Source organism: Mustela putorius, unplaced genomic scaffold, assembly GCF_011764305.1.
Source record: "Mustela putorius furo isolate JIRA1106 unplaced genomic scaffold, ASM1176430v1.1 tig00000487_pilon_pilon_pilon, whole genome shotgun sequence".
Taxonomy (NCBI): Eukaryota; Metazoa; Chordata; class Mammalia; order Carnivora; family Mustelidae; genus Mustela; species Mustela putorius.
In genome coordinates, this window is record NW_025421399.1 from 8,035,972 (window position 1) to 8,060,895 (window position 24,924).

Below are 24,924 nucleotides of genomic sequence, written 5' to 3' on the forward strand. Positions count from 1 at the left end.
TTCTGGTGGTTGGCTGGTAAGACACCTTCCAGATTCTTCACACGCCCCAGAACCATCAACACATGCTTGGGAGGGGACAGGCCATACCCAGGACTAGTACATGTGGGGGAGGGGCAGTCCCTGAGTGAGAACTCACTGAAGGTGCCAAAGGGACCAACAAAGGATCTTACAGGAGGAAAGACATCGGCCCCCCACCCGCACGCCACCACCCCCGCTGCTCAGCTCGGCACCAGGAGGGGCCCGGTCCTTTCCTATGGGATCTGGCTTCTGGGCACAGGGGAACCGCACCTCACGCTATATGGGGAGGAAGATATTTCCCAAGCATTTTGTTCGTTTGCTTGTCTGGGGGATCTTATTTCATCCCCACCTTTCACCAGGCAAAGCTGCAGGGATGCTTACCATTCAGGAGAAGGGGAAGGGGCAGTAACAACTGTGGGACAGCTGAGCCCTGCCTGAGACGAGGCGGGGGCTAAGCCACACCTTCGGGCTCCAGGGCTAGGTGCGCCATCCGTCTCAGTCTTCCTCTAGGAGGGAAGCAGGCTTGCAAAGGAGGGGAGGGAGCTACTGCTTCCTGAGCTCCTAGCAACTGCCCTGCTTGCCTGTCTAACCGATCTAATCCCCCACACAGCGCCCTGGGTCTGGTAGGATAGCCCATCCTTGATAAATAAGGAGACTCGGATTTAAAGGGCACGCAAGGAATTTGCCAAGGTCACACCCTGGAGTCAGGGACTCAGCCAGGACTCTGAGTCAAGTTCCGCTGAACCTGGTAGGCAGAATCCTAACACAGTTTCTGAAATCCCCCTCACCCCCACCCCCACCCGGCGTGCTCCCCTGGAGTGTGGGAGGAACCCGCGAATTTGATGAGATCACATTATATAAGACCCCACTGTGGCAGGCTGGAGGGGGCGAAATCAGAGACAAGTTCCTCCTGGCCTGGAAGGAAGCACATGGCCAGGTTGTGAACCGCCAATAGGGCCGTGTGGCAGGAAGCTGTGGGCGCCCCTCGGGCTGAGAAGCCCCAGGCTGATGGCTAGCAAGAGCATAGGGCCTTGTCATGCACAGAAACCAATTCTGCCAGCAACCAGGGAGCTCAGAAGAGAGCCCCAGTCTCCAGAAAGGAATGCAGCCCGGCTGACACCTTGGGAGCCGCCTGGGGACACCCCCACGAGCAGGGCATCCAGCCAGGCTGTCCCCAACTCCCAATCCACGGAAACTGTGAGGTCATAAGTCTGTGTTGTTGCAAGCCGCCAAGCCTGTGACACTTAGCCGAGAAAAGCCTTGCGAACGAATAGGTTTCTCATCTTAACCAGTCCCTGTAGCCTTCAGTAGCTCAGTCCAGTCCTGTGAAAATAGCCATTGACCCAGAAAGAAATAAAAATATTCACGTTGCCTTGGAAAAATGATTTCAGCTCTCTGCGAATCAGTTTCCTCAATTGTAACCGAGGACAATGATGGTCCCGACGTCAGAGGGCCGGTGGGAGGGTTCGAGGAGGGGATGCGGACTCGTTCTCAGCACAAAAAGCACGCTCTCGAGGCGCGGTGGCCAACAGTCACATTTCCTTCATGTCAGGTTACCCTCGGGAGGCTGGCTCATTCGGTGGTTATTGGCGAGGCCGAATTAATTTCCCTGGATTGGTTTCCCAGGCTCTGTCACAGAGCACAGCAAACGAGGAGGACTTAAAACAAAGGAGACGGATGCTCTCCTAGTTCTAGAGGCCAGGAGCCCACAGTTGAGGTGTCAACAGGGCTCTGCCTTCTCTGAAAGACCAAGGGAAGAATCTGTCCCAGGCTTTTCTCTTTGCTTCCGGCGCTCCCCGGCATGCCTTGGCTTGTAGCTACGACCGTTCCATTTCGGCCTCCACCTGCTCAAGATCGTCTCCCTGTGTGTGTCTCTCATCTTCTTCCAAGGACCCCGTCCGCAGACTGGGATGTCATCTTGACTTGAATATATCTGCAAAGACCCCCATTTCTACATAAGGTCCCTTTTACAGATAGCAGGGTGAGGATTTGGGCACATCTTTGTGGGGGTCGCAATCCAATTCACATCACACCCCGGTGCTCAAGACCCTCGTCCTCCTCTCCTATTTCCCAACTCTCCTGCTGTTTCCATGCCTTGCCTAGGATGGAACCAGAAATGGGAAGCCTCTGCTGGTGGATTTCTGCAACGTTCTGGCCTGAGGGAGGCAGCCCCGCAACGATGTCCTGTGTCCTCCAGGCCTTCTGGAGAGCAGCGGAGAGCTCAGGTTCCATCTGAGTGGCAAGGTGCAAGAGCCTAGCGAATGACTGAGGTGACGGGAGACCCGGGGGCAGGTGCTGGAGGCCGCCCAGGAGGAGGCGGGGCATTGTGTGGAGTCCATAGGCATTTCTGCGAGATCCCTAAGGATGGGGCTGGATTTCTCAGGAAAACAGTAAAAGCTGCTTCTTTCCTTCAGAGAAAAGCTGGTGCTGCAGATTCTGGGGCCTTTTTTCTTGCCATCTCCTCTATCCTCTCTCTCACTGAGGGCAGTGGGGGAGGTAGGTGCATCTGCCCAGTGGCCCAGCTGCGCAGACCGGCCGAGTCACTCGGAGCCCTGATGCTTGGGTTCCCTCATGGGTCTTCTGCCAGGGCAACAGGAAGGGACAGGCAGCAGGCAGACGCTGCTGCAGAGACTTCCAGGCACGGGTGCATGGGGACTTGCGCAGCCAGCTGGGTCCTTTTGGGTGGGCGACCCACAGTAGCCATACTGTGTGGGCCTACACGCATGTGTGCACAAAAGGGCTGTGTAGCCACAGGCACACACAGCCATGGAGTGCAACTCCGCTTTCTCCCTCAGTGCACACCCAGGAGCATGTCGGAGCACAGCGGGCAGGGGTCATACGTGAGCCGACACACACAGACCAACACGCCTCACCACCCACAGGGGCAGCAGAGGGTACCCCTGTATCCCAGGAAACTACATTTCCCAGGCTCCCTTGCTCCTGGCTTCTGGGCAGTTTTGGCCAATAGGAGGCTCTGATGGAACATGAGAAGGTATAAGGAAGGGAGAAGTCAGGGTATTTCTCCCTCTGTTCCTTGGGCAGTGTTGGTGGCGGCTACTGACTGCATCTCCTCTAGGGGTCCAGTTCCTTTCGGAAGGTCCCTCCCTTTGCGGTCCCTGCTTCTTGCATGATCCAAGCACTTGATGGATGGATTGGCCTCTGGCAAAGGCACTGCTTCTTGTTCTCATTTCAATGCCTGGGTGGAAGGGGCTTCCTCTTGTGGCTCACGTCTGGGTGCCTCATGATTCCCCTGTTTGGCTTTTCAGCTCTTCTCTCAGCTGGGAAATCAACCCCCTTTACTACATTTCTTCAGTCTGAATGACAGAGAGAGGACTTCGTTTTTCAGGGATGGACCCGGACTGTTAGAGTCATGACAACGACCATTTATTAAGCATGTAGAAGGTGCCAGTGATTCTTTCACGCATTATCTCCCTGAATTCTCACATGCGGAGACACAGAGGTGGACCTGTTGATTCCATTTTGTAGACAAAGAAGAGGAAGTTCAGAGAACACAGCCAACTTACCCAAGGAGAAACCTCATTCCAACCCAGTTGTAATTGAAGGAACACTAAGCTTTGGTGAAAATCTCATTTCAACCCCTTGGTAGCTATCTGGGCTCGGGCAAGTTACCTAGTCTTCCTCAACCCATTTCTTAGTTCTAGAACGCTTTTATTTATTTATTTTTTAATTTTTATTTATTTATTTGATAGAGAGAGAGATCACAAGGAGGCAGAGAGGCAGGCAGAGAGAGAGGAGGAAGCAGGCTCCCCGCTGAGCAGAGAGCCCGATGCGGGGCTTGATCCCAGGACCCCGAGATCATGACCTGAGCCAAAGGCAGAGGCTTTAATCCACGGAGCCACCCAGGCGCCCCCTAGAACATTTTCATTACCCTAAATGGAAACTCCGTATCCATTAAGAAGTTGCTCCCATTCTCTCCCCTGAGCCCTTGGCAACCTTTAATCTGCTTCCTGTTTCCATGAGTATGTTGCACGCGCTTCATCTAAACAGAATGACACAGTGAGAAGCTGTAAAGAGTTGAACCACGTCCCCCTACTTCATATGGGGGGGGGACATATAACAAATTCATATGTTGAAGTTCTAATCCTCCAGGACCTCAGAATGTGACACTGTTTGGAAGGAGTCACCGCAGGCAAAGTTAAGAAGGCCATCAAGGTGGGCCCCATAAGGGTGGGCCCCGATTTGATACGACTGATAGGAAGGGAAGACACACAGACACATGCGCACGGGGAGAATGCCATGAGAAGATGAAGACAGAGATATACGAGCCAAGGAACACCACCGGCCTCCAGCAGAAGCTAGGGGAGAAGCACGGAACAGATTCTCCCTCACGTGGGCAGAAGGAACCAATTCTGCCCCGACCTTGATCTTGGACTCTGGCCCCCAGAACCGTGAGACAATGAATTTCTGGCGTTCAAGCCTGCCAGTGCGTGACACTACATTATGGCGGTCCTAGCTTTTATGGCTGGCTTCTTTCACTTAATGAGTTTTTGAGACTCTCTGCTACAGGGAGGGAGACATGACTAGGGTTGGGGATGGGCAGCTGCCACAGGTGAGCCTTCCAGGAAACAGAGCTGGGGTCGCACCTACAGGATCTTGGGGTGCAGAGCTACCCATGTCTTGCTAAGAAACTGGTACCAGGCTACGTGGCTCCTCTCACCACCCCGAGAAGTTCCCGGCTCTCCCCTGCATCCAGGGGCTGGGGACCTCCCTAAGGTTGCCTCTCAGTGTGGGGGTCAGGAACAATGATACCCAGAGCCAGACTGCCTCTGGGCAAATCCCAGGACCAGCTCTGCGACTTGCATGCCCTGCTGCTTGGGACACTCACTGCAACTCACTTTGTCCCCCCATCTGCAAAATGGGAAGAAATAAATAGTAAAGAGATGAGCTAAGACATAAGAGCTTTGTAGAGTCTGATCCAACCTAAAGTCCCTGCTGTTCCCTGCATGCACCTGGGCTCTGGCCTGGAGCTGTCCTCGGCAGCTCCACTCACAAAGCCTGCTGCTCTTCCCAGGTGTCCTGTTTTGCTTGGTGACGCACTCCTCCCGGGATGGGTTCCCCTCTGCATCCCCACAGCCAGTCTGTCTCCAAGGTGGATCTCATAGCCACCTTCTCTCTCTGCTCCTAATCCAGGGTCCCTCACCCTGGTCAGGCCTTCTCCAGTACTTTCCTAGCAGGTCTCTGTGCCTCCAGCCTTGCTTTGTTTTCTGTAGGAGAGCCTCAGTGAGCTCTCAAGACACGAGTCAAAACCTGGCTGCCACCCCCAGTGGAGCCCTTCACTATCAGCCCTTGCCATGAGGGCCAAATGCAGGCTCCTGTGCACGGTGTGAAGACTCATCTCTGAAAATGGGCTCAGATGACCTATTGCCTAGAAAGACCCCTATGCCCACACCTTGTGCCTCCGAGGGCCTCCCTCTCCCCACCCTGTAGGACTCCAGCTCCTGGAAGGCGCATTTATCATCACAAATCCACAAGGAATTACAATGGATTTGGCTGTCAGGCACTAAGTTCCTCTAGGAATAGAGCAAGATTCTCTTTTTCACCCAGGTAGCTCAACAAAATGTCTGCTGAGGAGTGAATGAATGGGTGAATGAACGAAAGCATGTGCCTCTGTACGGTCAGTTCCCCCTGACTGCAGACTCCTATGCATTCTGCAAGACACAGCCAACGTCACCACCTCTGGGCAGCCCTCCCTGATTTCCTCTGGCTGACAGAGGTCAGGATAGACCATGACAAGGATTCCTGCAGAGCCTGCCTCCCCATTTCAGAGCAAGCCAATCACAGCCCCCACATTATTCAACATGGTAGCCATTACTATCTTGTTAGAATCGAGGTGAGACCCTATCAGGCCTTGGCCCCAAGCTCTCCAGTGCCTCTTCCAAGTCCTTACTGGTGGCCACAGTCCGCTCTTTGACCGATATCTCCTGCTCCCTGCCCTAGGCACTCAGGCCTCAGACAAGCTCAAATAGAGCTGTGATGCTTACTCTCCTCTCTGCCCCACACAACGGTCCCCAAGACCTCCCCAAAGCTCACCTCCTCCGGCCTACTCAAATACCTCCCGGCAATGGGGCCCTCCCCGGCCACTCTCCTGATTTCTCTTGCTTATTGTCCTCTGAGACCATATAATCATTATGTGAATCACTGTTTTCCTCGCTGCTATGAAGGAAACTTCCCCCGCCATCTAGAACACCGCTTGGTTCAGTAGCAGGCCCTCGGTAAACATTTGCTGAATGAATGAATGACCCGAGTGTCCAGGACTCCGTCTGGGGTCTGGTTTTTAAATTCTCTGTAAGTATTTGAGGGATTTGAATCGAGATTCAGAAATGCTGGTGGGGATTGGGGGTACAGGGGGTGTGATGAGGGCTGAAGGTACTGGCTTCCCCAGGCAGGGTAACGACAGGGCTCGGAGAGTCACAGTTGCCTGGCTGAGACCAAGAACAGTTTCAGAAAAACAAGGTCATTCTTGGCCTTGGGGCCAGACCCCCTTCACCCAAAACACATTACGCTTCTGCTACACCTAGGGCGGGCCCTTCCTCAGCCGGTGTGCTGGGCTCAAGTGAGCATCTCCATAAGGATGAGGCCCCTGTGGGGGGGGAGATGGGCACTCAGCTGGTGGCCTGCCCAGTAACCAGAGCAGCCCCAGGGTGGGCTCAGACTCTGCTCAGAGGAGGTGGATACGGCATCGTGACCAGAACAGGGCCCAACGCAAGTTCAAGTCAGACTCTGCCTTCCCGGCTCTGCCGTCTTGAGGCCGATAGAGCCCATGTCCCTGTAGGGTGGCGAGAGTTCCATGAGGGACCACAGATCGGGAGACACGAGCAAGTGGGGGATCTCGTCAGCTCCCAGTTACGCCGTTCGCGGACACAGGAACGTCCGTCTCCTCCAGCTGGCCAAGCAGCCTCCCCAAAAGGCTGGATGCAAAAATCATAGCTGAGTGGAAGAACAGATGAGCCAAATCACTGAGTCCTTAGAATTCGGCACAGGCTAGGGGCCCACATTGCCAACGAGCATTTGTGGGATTGACTAGAATTGGAGAAAATACCAGCCAGCCGGTGAGGATCAATGACAGCAGGTGAGGACCGGTGACAGGCCACCCAGGGGTCTTTGTCACCCCCAGACCTGTATTGGTCTGTTTTAAAGTTTTGTTTTTTTTTTTTTTAAGATTTATTGATTTATTAGAGAGAAAGTGTGAGCATGAGTACGGGAGAGGGGCAGAGGCAGAGGGAAAGAGAGAATCCCAAGCAGACTCAGCGCTGAGCACAGAGCCCGACATGGGGCTTGATCCCAGGGCGCTGAGATCACCACAGATCACCTGAGCCTAAGCCAAGACTCAGACGCTCGGCTGACTAAGCCACCCAGGTGTCCCTGTCTGTTTTTAATTTTTATGGTTGATAACACACAGAGAGCAATCCTGAGGGCAGTTTGATGAACATATGTCTCCATGTCTACACTGATGCAGATACCAACCAGGTCAGGATCTGGAATGTGGTCACGCACACGCCGGGGGCCCCCTCTCGCCCCCTTCCGGTCGGTTCTCTGCAAAGGAGAGCCATGCTGCTGACTCCCATCGCATTTGGAATTAGACTGGTCCTGCGGGCATCTGAACTTGATATGAGAGGAAGCACAGAGTACGACCAGACTCTGTGCTTCTGTCTGCTTTTTGTGAGCTGGGCGTGAGCACGTGAATGCCAGCCGCCGGAATCTGGGTGTGAAAATGTGCTGGCAGGTGGCATCCCCTGCAAAACGTGGGTTCTGGGGGTTTGAAGTGTGTGGTTAATGCCTCGTTCAAGGAGCTGTCTCCAGCAGAATGCTTTTTACCTTCTCTACCGAGAACATCCAATCTAAAGAGCCGCCTTCGGTCTGACAGCAGAATCTTTCCTCTCCGGGCTGCATGAGTCAGACTCCGAGCCCAGCATCGTGTGCTGTTCTGGTCACGACTCTGTGCCCACCTCTTCCGAGAAGCCTGCCGTGCCAGCCTGGCCTGTGGCCAGCAGCTTGCCAACCTGCGGAGCTGCACCTGTGGGACACGTCCTGCTCTCTCTTGACATCCAGCCCTCCTCCCCACCAGCAGCACAGGAGCACAGCAGCCTGCATTTTGACCCCTAGGTTCCTGGTATCCCTATGGACCGTTCTGGAAATGTGTAGGACTCAGAACTGCCCGACCACCGCTCCTCAGGGCGACTGAGGCTGCTTCTCTTTCTTGATAGGCATAGGGTAGATTTTCCCACGGGGCTGTAGAAAGAGCTCAAGTAAGTTTCCGAGGCAGACGCCTGGGTGCACATGTTGGCTTGTGTCCAGGAGGGTGAGCCTCCCTTAGCATCTCCACCTCCCACAAGGGAAGTGTTACCCGTGTGGTTCCGTAAAGCGGAGGGGAGCTAGCCAAGTGCCAGCACTTGAGCGATTTCCACAAGTTGTAGTTATCGCTATCGTAGCTCGGCAACAAAGAGGAGGCGATGTGAAGCTAGACAGCCCGAGTCTGAAGTCTGCTGTCACCACTTGTTGGCTCTGGAACTTCGGGCAAGTCACTTAATATCTCCATGCCTCAGTTTCCCCCTCTCTACAGTAGAAGCAGTGACAGTACCCACTCAGCTGAGGACCAGCTAAATCCATACCTAAAGTGCTTGGGACAGTTCCTGGCACATAGTAAGCATGATGTAAGAGTTAGCTCGCTCTCTCTCCCTCTCCCTCTGAAATATACGTGATGAACCAATAGTTCATTAAATAACTACTTAAGTAGCATTACATCATAGCTGTTATAATGATGAGAGACCATACGGAAAGTTCTGGAAATAATACATTCAGTACCTGGTACACAGTAAAAAATTTTTAAATTTAAAAAATTTTTTTTAAATTTTAAAAAATAAAAAAAATTTGTAGTCTTGGGGCGCCTGGGTGGCTCAGTGGGTTAAAGCCTCTGCTTTTGGCTCAGGTCATGATCCCAGGGTCCTGGGATCCAGCCCCACATTGGGCTCTCTGCTCAGCAGGGAGCCTGCTTCCTCTTCCCTCTCTCTGCCTGCCTCTCTGCCTATCTCTATCTGTCAAATAAAATAAATAAAATCTTAAAAAAAAAATTTGGAGTCTGGATCCTAAGCAAAGAAGTGGGCAGGGGTGTGGGGGATGGGTAAGCAGGTGAGGCAGGAGGGGAACAAGGGCGCCATCAGGCAGGACGGGGCTGGCCTGGGCACCTACCTGCTCGTGGGCCACTCAACAACCCGCCTCTGAGAAGTGGGGAGGGTCTCCTCCTGCTCCGCCCACCGCCCCCAGCCCAGGGCGCTTTGCACCAGTGGGCACCCCACAAAGGCTTATTGACCGAAAGCCAGAAATGGTCTAGAGAAAACAACCAGGTTTAAGAACAAACAAAACAAAACAAAACAAAGACGGGTAAATTTCCTTCCCGATCCTTCCGAGATGGGAGAACTAAGAGAAGACATAAGCACCGCTTCCGAGAACATGAAGGGCTTTTAAGGGCGAAGATGAGTGCTTTGTTTTTGGCTTTGGGAAGGACTGAACGAGAAGGAACAAACACACCATCAGAGACCCAGCGATTTTTACGGGAATCAAGGAAGTGCCTTCTAGTCTAAGGCTGGGCATCGCAGCCACAGCCACCGGGCTGGGACCTCACGTCTGCCTCTGCAGGGCGGCTCGCACGGCTGTCTTTGCTAAGAGCACCGCTACCCACTAAAGCAGCTCTAACAAGCAAGCATCTGGCCTCAGGAACCCCTGGGCGTTGACAGCCCAGCATCCCCGGGCATTTGAAGAATCAACTGACTCACTGCCCCGAAAAGCAGAGTGGGGTTGGTACAGGTCATAGTGGGAAGTACCTTTCCTCCAGCATTTGCCATGCAAAGCCTTTTTGCAAAGAATTTACACAAATGGAATTGGCAATGGAAAAAAATCTGAGACCCAAGAATGCTTTATTTGAGGGTTTTTTTTTTTTGTGTGTGTGCCATGAAGCATGCGTAAACTTGCCACAGGGAGATTTTTCAGAAGACAGAAGGGGAAAAAAAGGAAAGAAAATTCTGCTCAAACTTCACTGGATTCCTATTTCGAGAAATGTGGGCCAGTCTGGCTCAGGCAGAAAAATTCCCCCAAAGGAACATTTCATGATGCAGCTTTTATACGAAGTGCTTAGTTTTACATATGGGAGAAAAGTGTGTAGGAGCGTCTATCTGGGGTTTTATTTCTTTTTCATTTACTTTTGTGGTCAGTTTGGGTACTTTGATGGCATGAGATAGATTTCTAGGAATGCAAAGCCAGTGTGCAAATTGCGCTTGCAGGAAACAAAAATTCGCCCGTGGATAGCTCACAGAGGCTTTCATCCAGGAATCAATTTGGTTATAAGTCAGGGATGGCCTGTAATAAAACACTGACAAAAGGTGACCGGGCGTGATGCCGGGGAGCACGCTCCTGGAGGCATTTAAGAATAAAGAGAAAAAACACCATTAACACTGAATGAACCTACACACCCATTCATCTCTCTGAGGACGAGAGATGGGCCCTGGTGCTTTTTATTTACTTATTTATTTTTAAAGATTTTATTTACTTAAGAGAGAGAGAGAGAGAGATTACCAAGGGAGAGGGAGAAGCAGACTCCCTGTTGACCAGAGAGCCTGATGGGGGGCTTGATCCCAGGACCTTGAATATGACCTGAGCTAAAGGGAGATATTTAACTGACTAAACCACCTAGGCGACCCCCTGGTGCTTTTTAAATTTAAATATCAGGTTTCTAAATCCCAACTCCCCAACATAACAGAAAATCTGAAAAAGATAGGAGAGTAAAGAAATCATGCATAGTTCCCACGACCACCATTTTAACATGTTGGTGAATTTCCTTCCAATGTATTTTTTTTTTCCTTTTTTTTCTGGCCGCATAGAATAATCATACCATATTCCCATCTATTTTGTACCAGATGACCTTTAGAGGTTCCACATCTATGGGTTTTTGACTCACTCAATTTGCTACTTAATAGAATTCTTCCCATGTTTAATAAACCTTCTAATAATCACAGACTTAAGATAATACATTTTTATCTCGTAAGTGCCTCAAGAACTTTCAAAAGTCTGCCTTGAACCAGACGCAGGAGAGGGTCTGTGTGATTTGAATATGGCATACTGCAAAGGGAAGAGGAAGAAGTAGGGGTATGAGGCAGAAAGCGAGAGAGGGAGGGAGGTTGGGGGGGAGGGGAGGAAGAACAAAACACGTTGGTTTGGTAGGAGGCTCGCGGAAGGAGACCTAGTGGTTGGCTGGTGGGTGTGGTGATGGTGGGACAGTGCGCGTTGGTCTCAACCCCAAACAGGACCCTTGGGACACAGCCACCCAGTGGGGAGAGGAACTGACCAGTGTGAAGGTGGGAGACAGGCCAGGGGCCAGAAGACAACTCTTGGAAAGACTGAACCTTAGGGGCCACGGGCCACAAAGGGCCACCAAGGCGGAAGAAGGGGGACCCCGCACATGGCTAAGCAAACCGGACTCTTCACCCACCAGGCATCTGGCCTTCACTCCCACGCAAGGAATCCGTGGGCAGAAAGACAACAAAAGCTATTTTTCAGGCAAGAGGAGTTGGACATCAGGAAAAATCAGAGCCCCTTTGTATGACATGCCAAACTGCTGAAGCGAGAAAACGTCTCGGGCGAGGGCTCAGATGCGAGCCGGGAAGAGCGCGCTCGCCCAGGGGAACCCGGCCGTCAATGTGCGCTTGTTATCGGGGCTTTTCAGAGCGAGGGCCGGAAGCAAGCGCGGGCCGTCCTCCCCCCGCCGTGTGGCAGAGATGAGCTGGTGACACGGCCTTGGCCGGACTGTCCGGCCCCTGGAAGGGAGCATGGGTGTCCTGAAATGTCCCCTGGAAGCCTTCAGGGATCTGGGCGCTCTCCCTTGCTTGTGGTTTGGGCCGGGGGCTCGCCAGAGACCCCCTTCCTCTGAGACCCATCCTTACAGGTGGGACCCCTTCCCGCTGCCCCCACGTGCTGGGCAGTCTCTGGGTTAGTAAAGGACAGTAACTACTGGGCACTGGACCCTTTATTCCTGGCTCGAGCTGAGCACGGACACAGCACATCTTGGCTCCTGGGAGCAAGTCTGCACTGGAGGGTTGCTACAGCCCATTTTGCAGAGAAAGTAACTGAGGCTCTACAGACACTGTGAAATGATTGGCAGGCGACCGCACAGCTAGCAGGAGGCAGAGCCTGGGCTCAGACCCCACTCCGCAGGGGATCTGAGCGGTGCTCCTTCCCATGCCCTCACCATGCCCTACTTCTCTCCAAGAGGCCGCTTACACTGTCCCTGTGTTTTGCATGTCTATCGCAAAGCAGGTGTGTATGGAACCCTGTGTGTGTTTTCCTCTTGATCCTCCGGTGACCCTAGGAGACAGGTCCGGCTGGTGCCCCCAGGAGGGTGCCCCGACAGCCAGGTGTGCTCTGGAGCTCTCCATGCCCTGCACTGTTGTGTGTGAACATCTTGTACATTCTGCACCCATCGAGCCCAGCACGAAGCCAAGCATTCAGCAGGCACCCCATAAATGCTTCACAGTGACAGAATTTTAAGCCGCACTGCTCTCCGAGGCAGCCCCTGTCCTTGTGTAGAGTTGGTGGCCAGCCCTTGGGTTAAAAAGAGCAGTGAGATCTACTTCCCAGCTCCCACCTGTGCTTCCCACCCCGACTGCCAATTTCTGCACAACCTCAGGACCTTCCAGTGTCAGCTTCTCTGTCCCATTTTTCTCAACAAAGTTCCTTCTTGGAGCAGAAGGACACTTGGGAGAGGTTATGCTGTTTATGGGATCCAATGCAAAGTGGAAATACAGATCCTCTTGTTCAAAAATGATTAAGAATTATAAGATGGTGAGAGCAGAACACCCAACACTCAGGGGTCCTAACCGCACAAGCTCCCAGCCCGTGAATACAGTGACAACAGTCACTTTGTAGCCTTTGCACATGGCCTGTGACTCAGGTCTGGATTTTTCTAGGATGGTTTTGCTTTTAAATTGTCTGCTCTCTCCCCTGCCCTGCCACTTCCTCAAACAAACTGTGAATGTCAACATTTCAGGATCCCAGTAACGTCTCCTATATTACCTCTTATACCTTCTACAACAATAGAAAACCTGTTGTTTTTTTATCTGGTTTTGGTTCAGAAAGTACAAATGCCACAGGGCCATTGGTCCCGTCGGGGAACCGAAGGCACTCGGGTTCATGTTCATGACCTGACACGTCATCACAAGGGGGAACTGTTTTCGTCCATCCAGCAGATGACTCCCGCACCTGTGTCTCCAGGTCTGCCCTGCTTCCTCCCTTAACGAGGGGTGGTCCTCCACCCTATGCACTCAACCCACCCGGAGTCCAGCTCTCCTATCTCCAGTCCCCCTAGACCACTCGTGCTTGGTGCTGTGTCTTGGGGAATGGCTCCACTCCTTGGGGGTTGTCTATCATGCTATCCCATTTTACAGATGAGAAAACTGAGCCTCAGAGCAGCTGGGGGAGTTTGCCCAAGCTCGCAGGGAAAGCAGGGTAGAGCAGGATTCAAATGCACGTCTCTTTGTCCAGCCCTCATGCTATCAACCATCACATGGGCTTGGTTCAGATACATCTTCCCTGACACTTTTTCTGGAAAATGAAACGTCTGGTGGGAAAGATCAGAGAGGTGTGTGGGGCCCCATCTGCAGGGTTTCGTAGATCAGGGAATGGGCCTGACTTGATCACAGATAGGTTGTGGTCCCATTGAAATCTGTCAAGCTGGGGAGTGAATGCCATCTGATTATATATATTTTTTCTTAAACATTTTATTTATTTATTTGACAGACAGAGATCACAAGTAGGCAGAGAGTCAGACGTGGGGGGGGGGCGGGAAATAGGCTCCCTGCTGAGTGGAGAACCCGATGTGGGGCTCGATCCCAGGACCGTGAGATCATGACCTGAGCTGAAAGCAGAGGCTTTAACCCACTGAGCCACCCAGGTGTCCCCACCCAGGGACACCCAGGTGTCCCCTGATTATATGTTTATAAGAACTTTCTGGCTATGAGTGAAGGGCTGGCATGGGGTGGGGGGGCAGGAGAGAAAGCAGGGACATGGGTCAGGACCCTGCTTGGGGCATCAGGGCGAGAGATGACAGAGGCTGGGAGCCAGGTGGGGAGAAGGGGCAGGGGAGCAGCAGGTGTGTTCTGGGGGTGGGGGGGGGAGCTGGCAGGGCTAGGGGAGCTCCCGCAAGAAAGTGGCTCTCGTCTGGCCTCTGTGGTGGCCAGCACGGTGCTGGACCCAGAGCAGGCTCACAGGGTTTGCTGGAGGTTGCGCTAAGCACCCAGTGGGTGGGAGAGGAGTCGTGACCGATTGTCCTGAGGAGAGACCACGCTGGCCAGCAGCAGCTCATGTGATATGGGAGGCTGCTGCCCACATACGCTTCCTTGCTAAGTACGTGCAAAGGTCCTGTCCCCTCTGCAAGTGCCTCCGTGGGAGCGGCCATGGCCTTGTCAGCACCTTCCCACTGCATAGTCCCCTAACCCCAGTGGGGGACAGTGGACAAAAGGAGGATGCAGGGGAGAGGGAAGGAGTAAGGAGGGAGAGAGGAGGGATGGAGGGAGGGGGGGGGAGGGGTGGGGAGGAGGCGCAGGTGTCACTTGCCAATTGGCCAAACAAGCAAACCGAGGCTCTGCGAGGTCGAGGGACAAGCAGAAGGCGGTTCAGATGGTCAGTGGCAGGGTTGGGATCAGGCCATAGGTCTCCTGACCCCCGTTCTGACGTGTCCACAGCCCAGCATCCTGTCCTCCTCGGTCACAGCCCGGATCCCCCCACACAGGAGTTCGCAGCGACAGCCTCAGTGCCAGGAAATGTGATGCAGGGACTCTCAGCCCGGGTGGCTGCCGTCACCGCTCTGGGCACTGCCTTGGTGCTAGACCTTATTTCAACTCCTAATGGAGAGCCCTTGGGTTCTGATTTTATGGTTCACAGAAGCCACTCGAGCAGTTCTGCCTCAAGAGGTGATGACACGGCACCATGTTCTCCCCTGGCCCGAACATCCCTGGAGAAGCTCCGTGTCTTCCTGTTCCCAGACGCTGGGGGCCAGTGAGCTGACCCGGGGCCCCGCTCAAGCCCGCTGCAAACGCGGAACAACTTCGTTCTTCTGGGGAAATTTCCAAGGTTCTGGAAACATGGAACCAGGGAGAAGGTAATCCTGCCTTGAATGATGCCAGGCACCTCGGAGGTAATTTTGCACAAAACCCTTTGCATATAACCGTGAGGTTTTCTCACCAAACCTTCCCAGCGACCCCAGGGGCTATCCCACCATGAAGGGACTGGTGTTTGGCGGGGGTTAGGTACCTTGATGAGTGGCCATCCGGACTCAAACCCACGTCCGTACGACTTCAGGGCTGGGTGCTTCCTTGTGGGCTAGTGGGGGCTGGGAGAGTGAGCTGCCGTGGGCATCTAGTCCTGCCGTGCTCCCCTGGGGCCAGTGGGTGACGGAGATAGCCAGGGCAGATGATGAGCCAGGGAAGCTGACCGGCCTTAGCTAATGGGTTTTCTCCCAGGCTCTGGAGCTGGGCTTGGGTCAAAAAGTCCCTGTGGTCTTTCCACACTCTCAGAGACGGGGCAATGGCCAGGGAGGAGGAGGGACACCTAACCAGCTCTTGGGAGGACCTCTGCCTCTGTGGGCTTGGTGTGGTGGGAGGCACAGAAGGGTGGATGTCGTCAGGAAGGACCTGGCTTCGGGTGTGCAATCCTTGGAAGTGGGGGAGGGGCGGGAGAGGCAGGGAAAGGGTGAGGGCTGCTGGGGTTACAAGCTTTGCTGGCTGGAGGCTGGGGGTTGGCTGGTTTCTTAGGGGAGGTTGGCTTGAAGGACCTTGGAGGTCGGGGAGAAGGGTGGAAGTGAGGTGACAGATCCTGATGTTTAGGGGAGCAAAATAATCAGATTACTCTTCGGACCCAGCATCCCCAACAGGGTGGCTCCCAGGCCCCATCCTGGCTCCAGGAAAGCGGGAGGGTAGGGGGAGCCAACCTCAGGCATGGCTGAGTATGGTGTCACAGTCATGGTGTCACAGTCTGTCATCTCTGAGCTGGCAGAGTCCTCCAGGGGCAGGACCGTCTGCTTTGCAAAAACCCCGGAGCTTCCCTCGGAGGGTCATCGGGCCGCAGCCCTGTCCTGCCACTGCAGAGAAATCACAGGGTGCGTGAAATGCAAAGGGGCATTTCTACACCCGGGAACCTGCTGGGAAACTCCTGAGTCCTCCCCAGGGTTGTCCTAACAAGCATTCCGTTTGGGGAGTATCTACTCTGTGTTTGTGCGCTGGGCACTTTCACATTTGTTGCTTCATTATCTTATTTTCCAGGTATGTGAACAACTCAGAGAGGTTAAGTAACCTGCCCCAAGCAGCACAGTTACCTGGGAAAGCTTGGATTTGAACTGAGAACCTGGCCTCCTGCCTCGCCACCACCCCCCACCCCGCCCCCACCATGCTGCCTTTTCAACAGAGTCTACTTTAATGTGATAAAAGGAAGCAGGGAATACTTTGCTCCCAGGCCTCCGTATCAGAGACAATCAGGCTTCTCTCCAGCAGAGATCTCCTCTACCGTGTGCATACTGGCCACCCCACGTTTGGTCATGCTCTCCTGTCTGTCCCCAGCCCCGGGAAGCTCAGGGACAAGCGGTGGCCCATCTCCAGCAACACAGCCAGCCTCTGCAGCGTGCTTTTTGTGTGCTAATCGGACTCAACCATCACCTTACTTTCCTGCTCTTGTTTCTACTTCTGACCCAATGTCTCCTCCACTTTTTTTTTTTTTTTTTTAGATCGGGTCCCTTTCTTCCTTTCTCTCTTTTTTTGGTTGGAGGGAGAAGAACTAAATAAGTAAAATCGTATAATATCATTTTCACAGCTTTGAAAGGTTTTCACATAAAGAAATGGAGAAATGGTTATGTCCTTCGTCTGGTACCACGTCCTGACTCTCAGTTCAGAAGAGACAGTCTCATCAGTACCCTCTGAGCGCCAGGGCGGTAAAGAGAAGGATTGCGAGGGGTATGGAGCGGGGGTCTTAGGCGTGGCCCTGGGGTTAGAACCAGCGTGTTCTCTTACTGACCCCGATTTCAGGGATCTGGCCAGTGCTCACGTGTCCTTACCGGAGGCCAGGGGCTGCTGCTCTGAGTGTGTGTTTGTGGGTTAACTGTGATGGAGCTGATGAGCTGTGGCAGAGGAAGGCCCGGAGGGAGTGAGTTCCCTTCATCTCCCTGTGTTTCTTGCTGCCTAGTGCCCAGCCTCTGCCCCCATGCCCGCCTGAGGGAAGGCTATGCCCAGCGAGCCCTAATCAGGCAGTCCCCACACCCCCTTCTGCCCCAGGTCTGTTACCAACAAGCCGTGTGACCTTGGACGAGTCACTTTGCCTCCTTGGCCTTGGGTTTCCTTTGCTTGCAGAGTGTGAGGCTCGGGCCCCATGGGCAGGTCCCATCTCTAGTGTGGACACATGCTGGGGTGTCACAGGCAGAGGTGAGCTGGGTCCCCTGTAAGTCATTACTCTTAATAAGGGAATAGAAGTGACCCCTTCTGCCACCAGTCACCTAAAGCAGATGCCACCTCGTTCTATCTGTACATATGGTTTCTTGAAGGAATGAGACAAGAGTGGGGATCCTACCAGCTGCCAGAAATCGGGTCCGCCTCAGCCCCCCACCTAAAGGCTGACTCCCTCAGAGCAGTGGTTCTCCACAGGGGTTTGATTTCGCTTCCCCACTCTGCCCCCCACCCCACCATGCCCAGGGGACACTGGGCAACGTCTGGGAGTATTTTGGTTATCAGAACTTGGCAGCGGAGGGATGCTTCTGGCTTCTGGTGGGGAGAAGCCAGAGACGCCATTGAACTGCCTACAGCCCACAGGACAGCCCCCGCCACCAAGAAGGACCCAGCCCCAAATGTCGCTGTCCTGACGTTGAGAAACCCTGTCCCGGGGTGATGGGCAATTGATGATGAATCCAGACACTCGGGCCCGTGATGCCATAGAGTGGTCCTCCTGAGTCACCCTCCTCTGGACTTCCCAGCATGACTTCCAGTGGAGGGCATGTTGGGTGGTCGCGCCAAATCCTGGAACCCCCATGAGTACATGCTTGATTTCCCTTCCCGTTCCTGCTCCTTCCTCCGTGTTCCCCACTCGGCCATGGCCGTGCCGTCTCGCAGCTGCCATAGCCCCAGATCCAGGAGTCAATCCAGGCAGTCAGCCTTGACTCCTCACCTCTGCTGCCACCAGTTAGCCCCAAGACTCCATTCGGGTCCCCGGCAGTGAGGACCCGACTGGTCTCCTGGTGGCCTCCCTTGCCTTCCAGAGTCTCCACTCCCTCTTCCGCAGTTCTTCCCCATGTGCAGCTGAAGACTCTTCTAAAACCATAAGTCAGGTCAATTTACTCCCCAGCCCCAAACTCCGCAAAGCATTGATCTTGATCCTGACCTCCAGGAGCCTCTCGAGGACCCCCATGCGGTGCTGGAGCCCTGCCCGGCCTTTCCTGCCTCAGAGCCTCAGCCTGCCTTTTCCTCTTCCTGGAAGGTTTTCCTTCTTCCTCCGGTCCTCTGACAGCTCTTCCCTGTCCCCTTGACCGATGGCAACCCCCCCCAGCCTCTCCCAGCACACCTCCGCCCTGCGTCCATCCTAACCCTCATCCATGCCTGGAAACGTCAGCTACCCCATGAGAATGTTGGCTCTGGGAGAGCAGGGACCGAGTCTGTCCCGTCTGCCGTGTGACGAAGAGCCTCACGCGCCTGACACAGAGCAGGTACTTGGCGAGCATGTGTGGAATGAAAATAAGTGAGTGGATTGGATGAATGAATGAATAAAAAGAAGCAGGCCCGGCAGATTGGTGCCTTAGAGCCTTTCTGCGTGTGTGTCTTAGCAGAAAAAAGGTCAAGAGTCGCTGAACCAAGTAATCTCAGAGGTTCTTCTGGCCAGAGGAGCCCTGCCCCCCCTCCCCCTGCTGGCCCGTGTGTGGAAGCCTCATGAACCTGATTCAACCAGGAGGCTGGGGGCAGGGGGCTCTCTGGGGCTTGTAAAGCTGAAAGCCAGAAATGGAAGGAAAGTTCCAGAGCAGCTAGGCCCCTCCCTTCAGGCTCACCGGGCCCTCTTCCGCAGTTCTGGTTTGTCTACGCCGTTCTTTGCCTCCCTTGCCTTCTGAGACTCTGGGTTTGACGGCCCGAGGTCTCTTCTGCTGCATTTCTGTGACGACAGCCCCCAAATCTCGAGTCTCTGCATCTGAAGAGACTGACCCAGGAGATTTATTTTAAAGAGCTGCTGCGTTCCTACTGAGCCTCTCTAAAGCCCCTCACGGGGGGGGGGGGGCGGTGTTCCTCCAAATCCGGCTCTGTGGTGAGGTCCTTAAATCAGACCCCTGGGATCCCCAGCCTCTCCTCACGAAGTCAGCGGGTCCAGTTCAAAGGAGCTGGGGTGTTCTTACAAGAAGAGAGAAAGCAGCGAAGAACAAAGCAGGACATTAAGGGAAGGTAGACAGGAGAAGGGGCTGCCAGGGCCCCTTCCTGAGTGGCTGGAGAGTGAGCCCCGGGGAAGCAGGCACAGGACGGGAGATCAGTCCTCTACCACACCGAATGCTGGTGTCCTTCTGAAATTCCTATATGTGGACAAAATTTGTATAGGTTGATGCTCTAACCCCCTGGGGTACTTGGCAGTGGGGCTCTGGAGGTGGTGACTAGGTTTAGATGAGGTCTGAGGTGGTGGTCGGGGTGGGGGTTCCTCATGATGGGGTTAATGCCCTGATAAGGAGAGACCAGAGAGCTCGCACTCCTCCCTGTGAGGACATGGTGAGAAGGGGGCTACCTGCAAGCCAAGAGCCAAATTGGCTGGCACTTGATCTTGGCTTTCCAGCCTCCAGAACGCTAAGAAATAAATGTTGCTTAAGCCAATGGGATAAGACAACACCCTCACTCACCCCTTCCCAAATCTGTGTGGTTCAAATAAAGGACATCCTCTGGCTGGTGGAAAGCGGGCTCATCTATTCAGACAGAAGACATTCTACAGCACTCAAGAGCTCTGACCATCGGAAGCCTCATCTTCCACATCTATGAAAGGCAGGTAATTAATATTTGCCTTGAACTATGGTTGACAATTACACGAACTTACGGAGTCCTTCACGGAGGTATTCACCAAGTGATGGGCATCTTTATCAACACCAGAGGGCAAAGGAGAGCCGGTGGGTGAGGTGACTAGCTGAGGGAGACCTGCTCTGGCTACTGTCCCCCACCCGGGCTTGACTGGACAGGCTGCCTGTGAGTTTTCGCAAGAGAAAATGAAAGCAAACACAGACAGGGAAAGTTCCCAGCGCAGTGCCTGGGAGTGGAGCGGGTGTGGAACGGACGTTATGTGAATTAAAACGTCTCTGAATGGTCCTACGTTGGGAGTGTGGTAAGGCAAATCTTCCCAGCACCTGCCTGGAAAGGGTTCCTAGTGTCCTGGAGGAGGAAGCCCCGCCCCCCTGGCAACTGGGCGGGGCCTGGGCGGGCTGAAGCCCCTGGCTAGTCCCTGAGAGTTGTCTTCTCGCTCCCCTGGCCCCGGGGTGCAGTACTAACAGTTTCTTTTTCTCTGTGTTCCATAACGTGAATGAAGTCTGGGTTTACTGGATGAGAGGCGTTGCTCGGGTGAGGGTGGTGGGTCCCTCACGGACCCTGACCTCCAGCGGCCCCCGCGGACACTCCGGAACTAAGAGCGGGCATGGGGACTTTCCCAGGACACAGTGCACGCTCCCTAATGCTTGCTTACATTCCATACCTCGCCTAATTGCAAGACGCATTAGAGATTGAGCAAATGCTGGTTGGTGATACCTACGAGGGAAAAGTCCACAAAGATTTAGGACTTCTTTCCTGTGTCCCCAGCATTGGGCTGAGTGTCACCAAAGACACAAAGAAAGAATGAGGTGGGCTTGGGAAGGAAGGGAGCAGGAGGCCGATAGTGATGGGGATGGGCTAGTCCAGAACGTGGTAGAAGAAGAGAGAGACAGAAACAGAGACAGAGGCAGAAATAGACAGAGAGAAGAGAAGGGGAGGGGAGGAGAGAGGGGAGAGGGAAGGAAAGGGGAGGGGAGGGGAGGGGAGAAAGAGTATGTTATGCAATTTGGGCATCACTTGTACATTCTCACTTCTGAATGCCTTCATGCTGCTGTCAGCCCAACCTCAGAGCTAGGCTCCACTGGGTAGTCAAGTACTTGGTTCTATTTTTAATGGCAACCCAGAAGCTGTTTGGGAAAGGGCAGGATGACATGGTGGGAAGAGCTTTGTAGTGAGACAAAGGCTCAAATCTGGCCCAGCAGCCTCCTACCTGGGTGCCTCCGGGCAAGTGCCTCACCCTCTCTGAGCCTCTATACCCTCAGCTGCCTACGGAGATGCAGACAGTATCCTCTTGGGGCTGTTATGAACGTGCCGTGGGCTAACATGCACAGGCTCTGAGCGCTTGTCCGGTAGAGAGGATCTGGGGGGGTGCAGAAAGAGGCTGGGGTGACGCCAGCACTGCTTGGCTGGGGGCGGGCCTGTCCGACTGCTGGGATGCCTTCAGTACGCAGAGGGCTCGGCTCTCCGTCCCGGCAGCATCATTGACGGGAGACAACCAGGAAATGGAATCACTGTCGCCAGCAAACCCTCAGTCACAACCAGTGTTTTGTTAGTGGCCCTGCTCCAATATTTCTCTTGGTTCAGCCCAGAGGCTTGATTTTTTCTTTTCTCTCTGCCCCCCCCCCACCCCATGTAAAGCTTTGGGAGCACTCCATGTAAAGCTTTGGGAGCACTTGGCTAGAGAACAGGTGGAAATCATGCCTTTTACACACAAAGCCAACACTGGGGGGGGGCAGGTCCCCAGGGAGGGGCATGGGATGGCTATGCTGCCTGGGTCCCCGCCTGGACCCTCTCTAGCAGGTGGAGGCCTCACAGATGTCAGGCGATTGTGCTTCCCCGAGGTGAGCCAGCAGTTTCCACCCAGGTCCAGGGAAGGATGATACTAGCCACAACAAGGAATCCTGAACCAGCTCTCCTGGTCCTGGGTTGGTCCGAGGGTGGTCCAGCCCTTGGATGTGGCCTGGTTTGGCCCTCAGAACCCCTGAGCTGGTGGGTGGGGAATGACAGAGGCAGCTCAGTTCTTATGGTGAAGTCCCCCAGATGGCAATTCTCCACCCTCCCTCCGCCAGCGGAGCCAGCTGCCCAGATCGGCTTGGGGCTCTCTTGATGAACACCGAGTGCAAACGGCTCGAGGCAGCTGGCAAGATGCTAAGTGCAGCATCAATCCTAATTAGGATGAGGAATTAATAAAGGAGGCATTCGAGCCGCTCTGCAGAGGCCGGGCTCGCTGCTGTGGAGGAGTTAGTTCCGATTCCCACTGGGAAACTGGGAGGCTTGGGGTCCACGGGTGCCTTCAGGTGATGACAGCGGCATGACTTACTGTGCCCCCCGAACCTCTGTGAGGGAGAACATGGGGGCTCTGCGGCCCCTGTTCTGTGTCTAATTCAGGTGCCGTGGCAGGTAGTGACGTGGGTACATTCTCCAGATGAGAAGAGTAGGTGTTTGTGATCTGAGCAATTGCACACCAGAAATGATGTTTTTCAAAAGAAAAAAGGAGGGTGTGATCGTGGGCCCACCGATCCTTTGTGTGGCTTGCTTCCCAAACGACTGATTGCACCTATGCCCGCTCCTCCAAGACTCCACTTAGCCCTGGCACTAAACTCCAAATTGCAAAGGGCAAGGCAGCCGCGTCTGGGAGAGGGTGTGGGGGGCAGAGGTGGGCAGGATTCCCGCGAGGGCAGGTCTAGGAGGAGGGGAAAGGGAGCAAGTTCAGCCTTCCCGAGCCGACCCAGCTCTACAAAGCCTCTTTTTATATGACTCCAAATGCGGCCAGAAAAAGGGCCATCTCTTTAAGAGCTTCCTACCAACCTCCACCAAGCTCCAAACCCGCTAAACTATTTACAGGGGCTGTAACTGCAGTAAGGAAGGCTGGGTGTGTGGGAGAACTCCCCGAACGACGGAAGGGCGGAGTTAACACACGGGAAAAGGTTACAGAAAAAGAAAGAGGAAACTCTGTCCAAGGATATCGGAAAGGAACGCTCCGCCAACTCCCCCCATCCCTTTTCCGATCTGAAAGCCAAGACCAAAGCGGCAGGCCCCGTTCACAACCTGGCTGGGGCCAGACCGTCCTTCCACAGCCACCTGTTAGTTCCCGTTCCGCAGCGGGGCGGGCTGGAGGCGCTGAAGTCGGGCGCATTTTGCCATTGGAGGCGTCCGGGCCCCTCCCGCAGAGGGAGCGGTCCCCTTGGTCCCGGGACACCCAATCCCGGCCCCCAGAGTCATTCCAACCTTGCAACTGCTACTTCACGCCCCCCTCGCGCATCCGTGGGGCGCCGCGCCCGCCCCTCTTGCACCGACGGGGCGGCCACGCCCCTCCCAGGCAGTTGTTGGTCCGCTGGTCGCCCCTACGCACTCTGGCGTCCTGCCGAGGTCTCCCGCAGCCTCCCTGCCGAGGGACCGCGACGAAGGACTTGCTCCCCTAGTCTGGGGTGGGGGGCAGCCTCGGTGACGCACCCCTCCCTCCCCGCCGAGCAGGGAGCAGCGGGCCGGGGCCCCGTGGAGGAGTAGGCGGCGGAGCAGGGTCTGGGCGGCGTCAGGCTCCGGCGACCCAGGTCGCCCAGAGCCGCTCGGAGCACAGCCCCCACCCCCACTCCCACCCCTCGGTCCGGGCCTGGAGCGAGCGAGGAGCGGCCCCAGCGCTCCCCGCCCCCGGCCGGCCCCGCCCCAGGATGGCCAGTTCCCATAGCAATCGCACAGACACCGGTTGCCAAGCAACCCCTCCCCCTCCTCCCTCCCCTCCTCTCCGGTCCGCTCCCCCCAACTCCAGCCTCCTCCCGCCCCCACGCCATCCTCCACCTCCCCCGGGGGCTCCGGCGCGGCCCCTCGGGATCGCTCCGGTCTCGGGCTGCACGCGCGCCCGTGTGAGTTTCCGTGTGTTTCATTGTGTCTGTGTGCGAGGGGGTGTGCGTGTGCGTGTGCGTGGAGTTTGTGGGATCGGCCTGAGGGACCCCGAGCTGGTGCACAGCTGGCCGCGAGGGGACCCGCCCGCTCGCTCCGGCTCCTTTGTGTGTCGCGCGGAGCCAGTGCCGCGCCCACCCCCTTCCCGGCCGGCACCCCGGGCAGGGTGTGCGTGTGCGTGTGTGTGTGTCGGGAGGTGGGTGGGTGCCGCGGCCGGCCGTACCTTCGATGCAGCACACCCGCCACAGCCCCGAGTGGGTGAGGTCGCCGCGGGCGCGGCGGGGCGCGGGCCCGTCGTCCATGGTCAGGTTGGTGCCGTTGCAGATGTGCGCGCTGGAGTAGAGCCAGTAGTCGGTGCCGATGGCGATGGCCATGAGCGAGAAGGCGGCGAAGGCTCCGGCCGTGGTCAGCAGCATCTGCAGCCCGCGGTCGCATCGCACCATGGTGGGCGCCTCATAGTCCGCCGCCCGCCGGCCCGGCCCGCCGCGCCCGCCCGCCCTCCTCCCTCCGCGCGCCGCTCCGGGGGCGCCCGGGCTGGGGGGCCGAGGGCCGGGGGGGCGGCGCCGCGCTGCGCGCTCCGACCCCGCGCCCCGGGCGTGCCTGCGCTCGGGCCCCGCCGGGGCTCAAACTCCGAGGCGCGGCGGCGAGTGAGGGCTGCGCGGGCCGCCGGGCGGGCTGGCGGCGGAGGCCGGGGGCTCCTCCCTCTCGGCCCGCCCTCCCGGCTCGGCCCGCGCCTCCGCCCCGCGCCCTCCGCGCCTCCGCCCGCCGCCGCCGCGCTCCGGGCCCGCGCCCCGCTCCTTTCGGCGCCGCCCCTCGCGCCTCGGCCCCCGCCCGGCTTCGCGCTCCCCTCTCGGCCCCTCTCCCCCGGCCGGGATTTTCTCTTCCCCCGCTCCTCTCCCCTCTCCGCGCTCGCACGCGCTCTCGCCTCCTC

General features: G+C 55.6%; 1 protein-coding gene across 1 annotated transcript in view; it reads right to left on the minus strand.

Annotated features, from left to right (window-relative positions):
* CACNG4 (calcium voltage-gated channel auxiliary subunit gamma 4) overlaps positions 1–24,666 on the minus strand; it is a 57,718-nt gene extending 33,052 nt beyond the window's left edge. The window contains exon 1 of the mRNA XM_004749120.3: positions 24,217–24,666. Within this exon, the coding sequence (XP_004749177.1) occupies positions 24,217–24,436 (220 nt within the window). The 5' untranslated portion in view covers positions 24,437–24,666. The remainder of the gene's footprint in view (positions 1–24,216) is intronic.
* Positions 24,667–24,924: the final 258 nt, after the last annotated feature.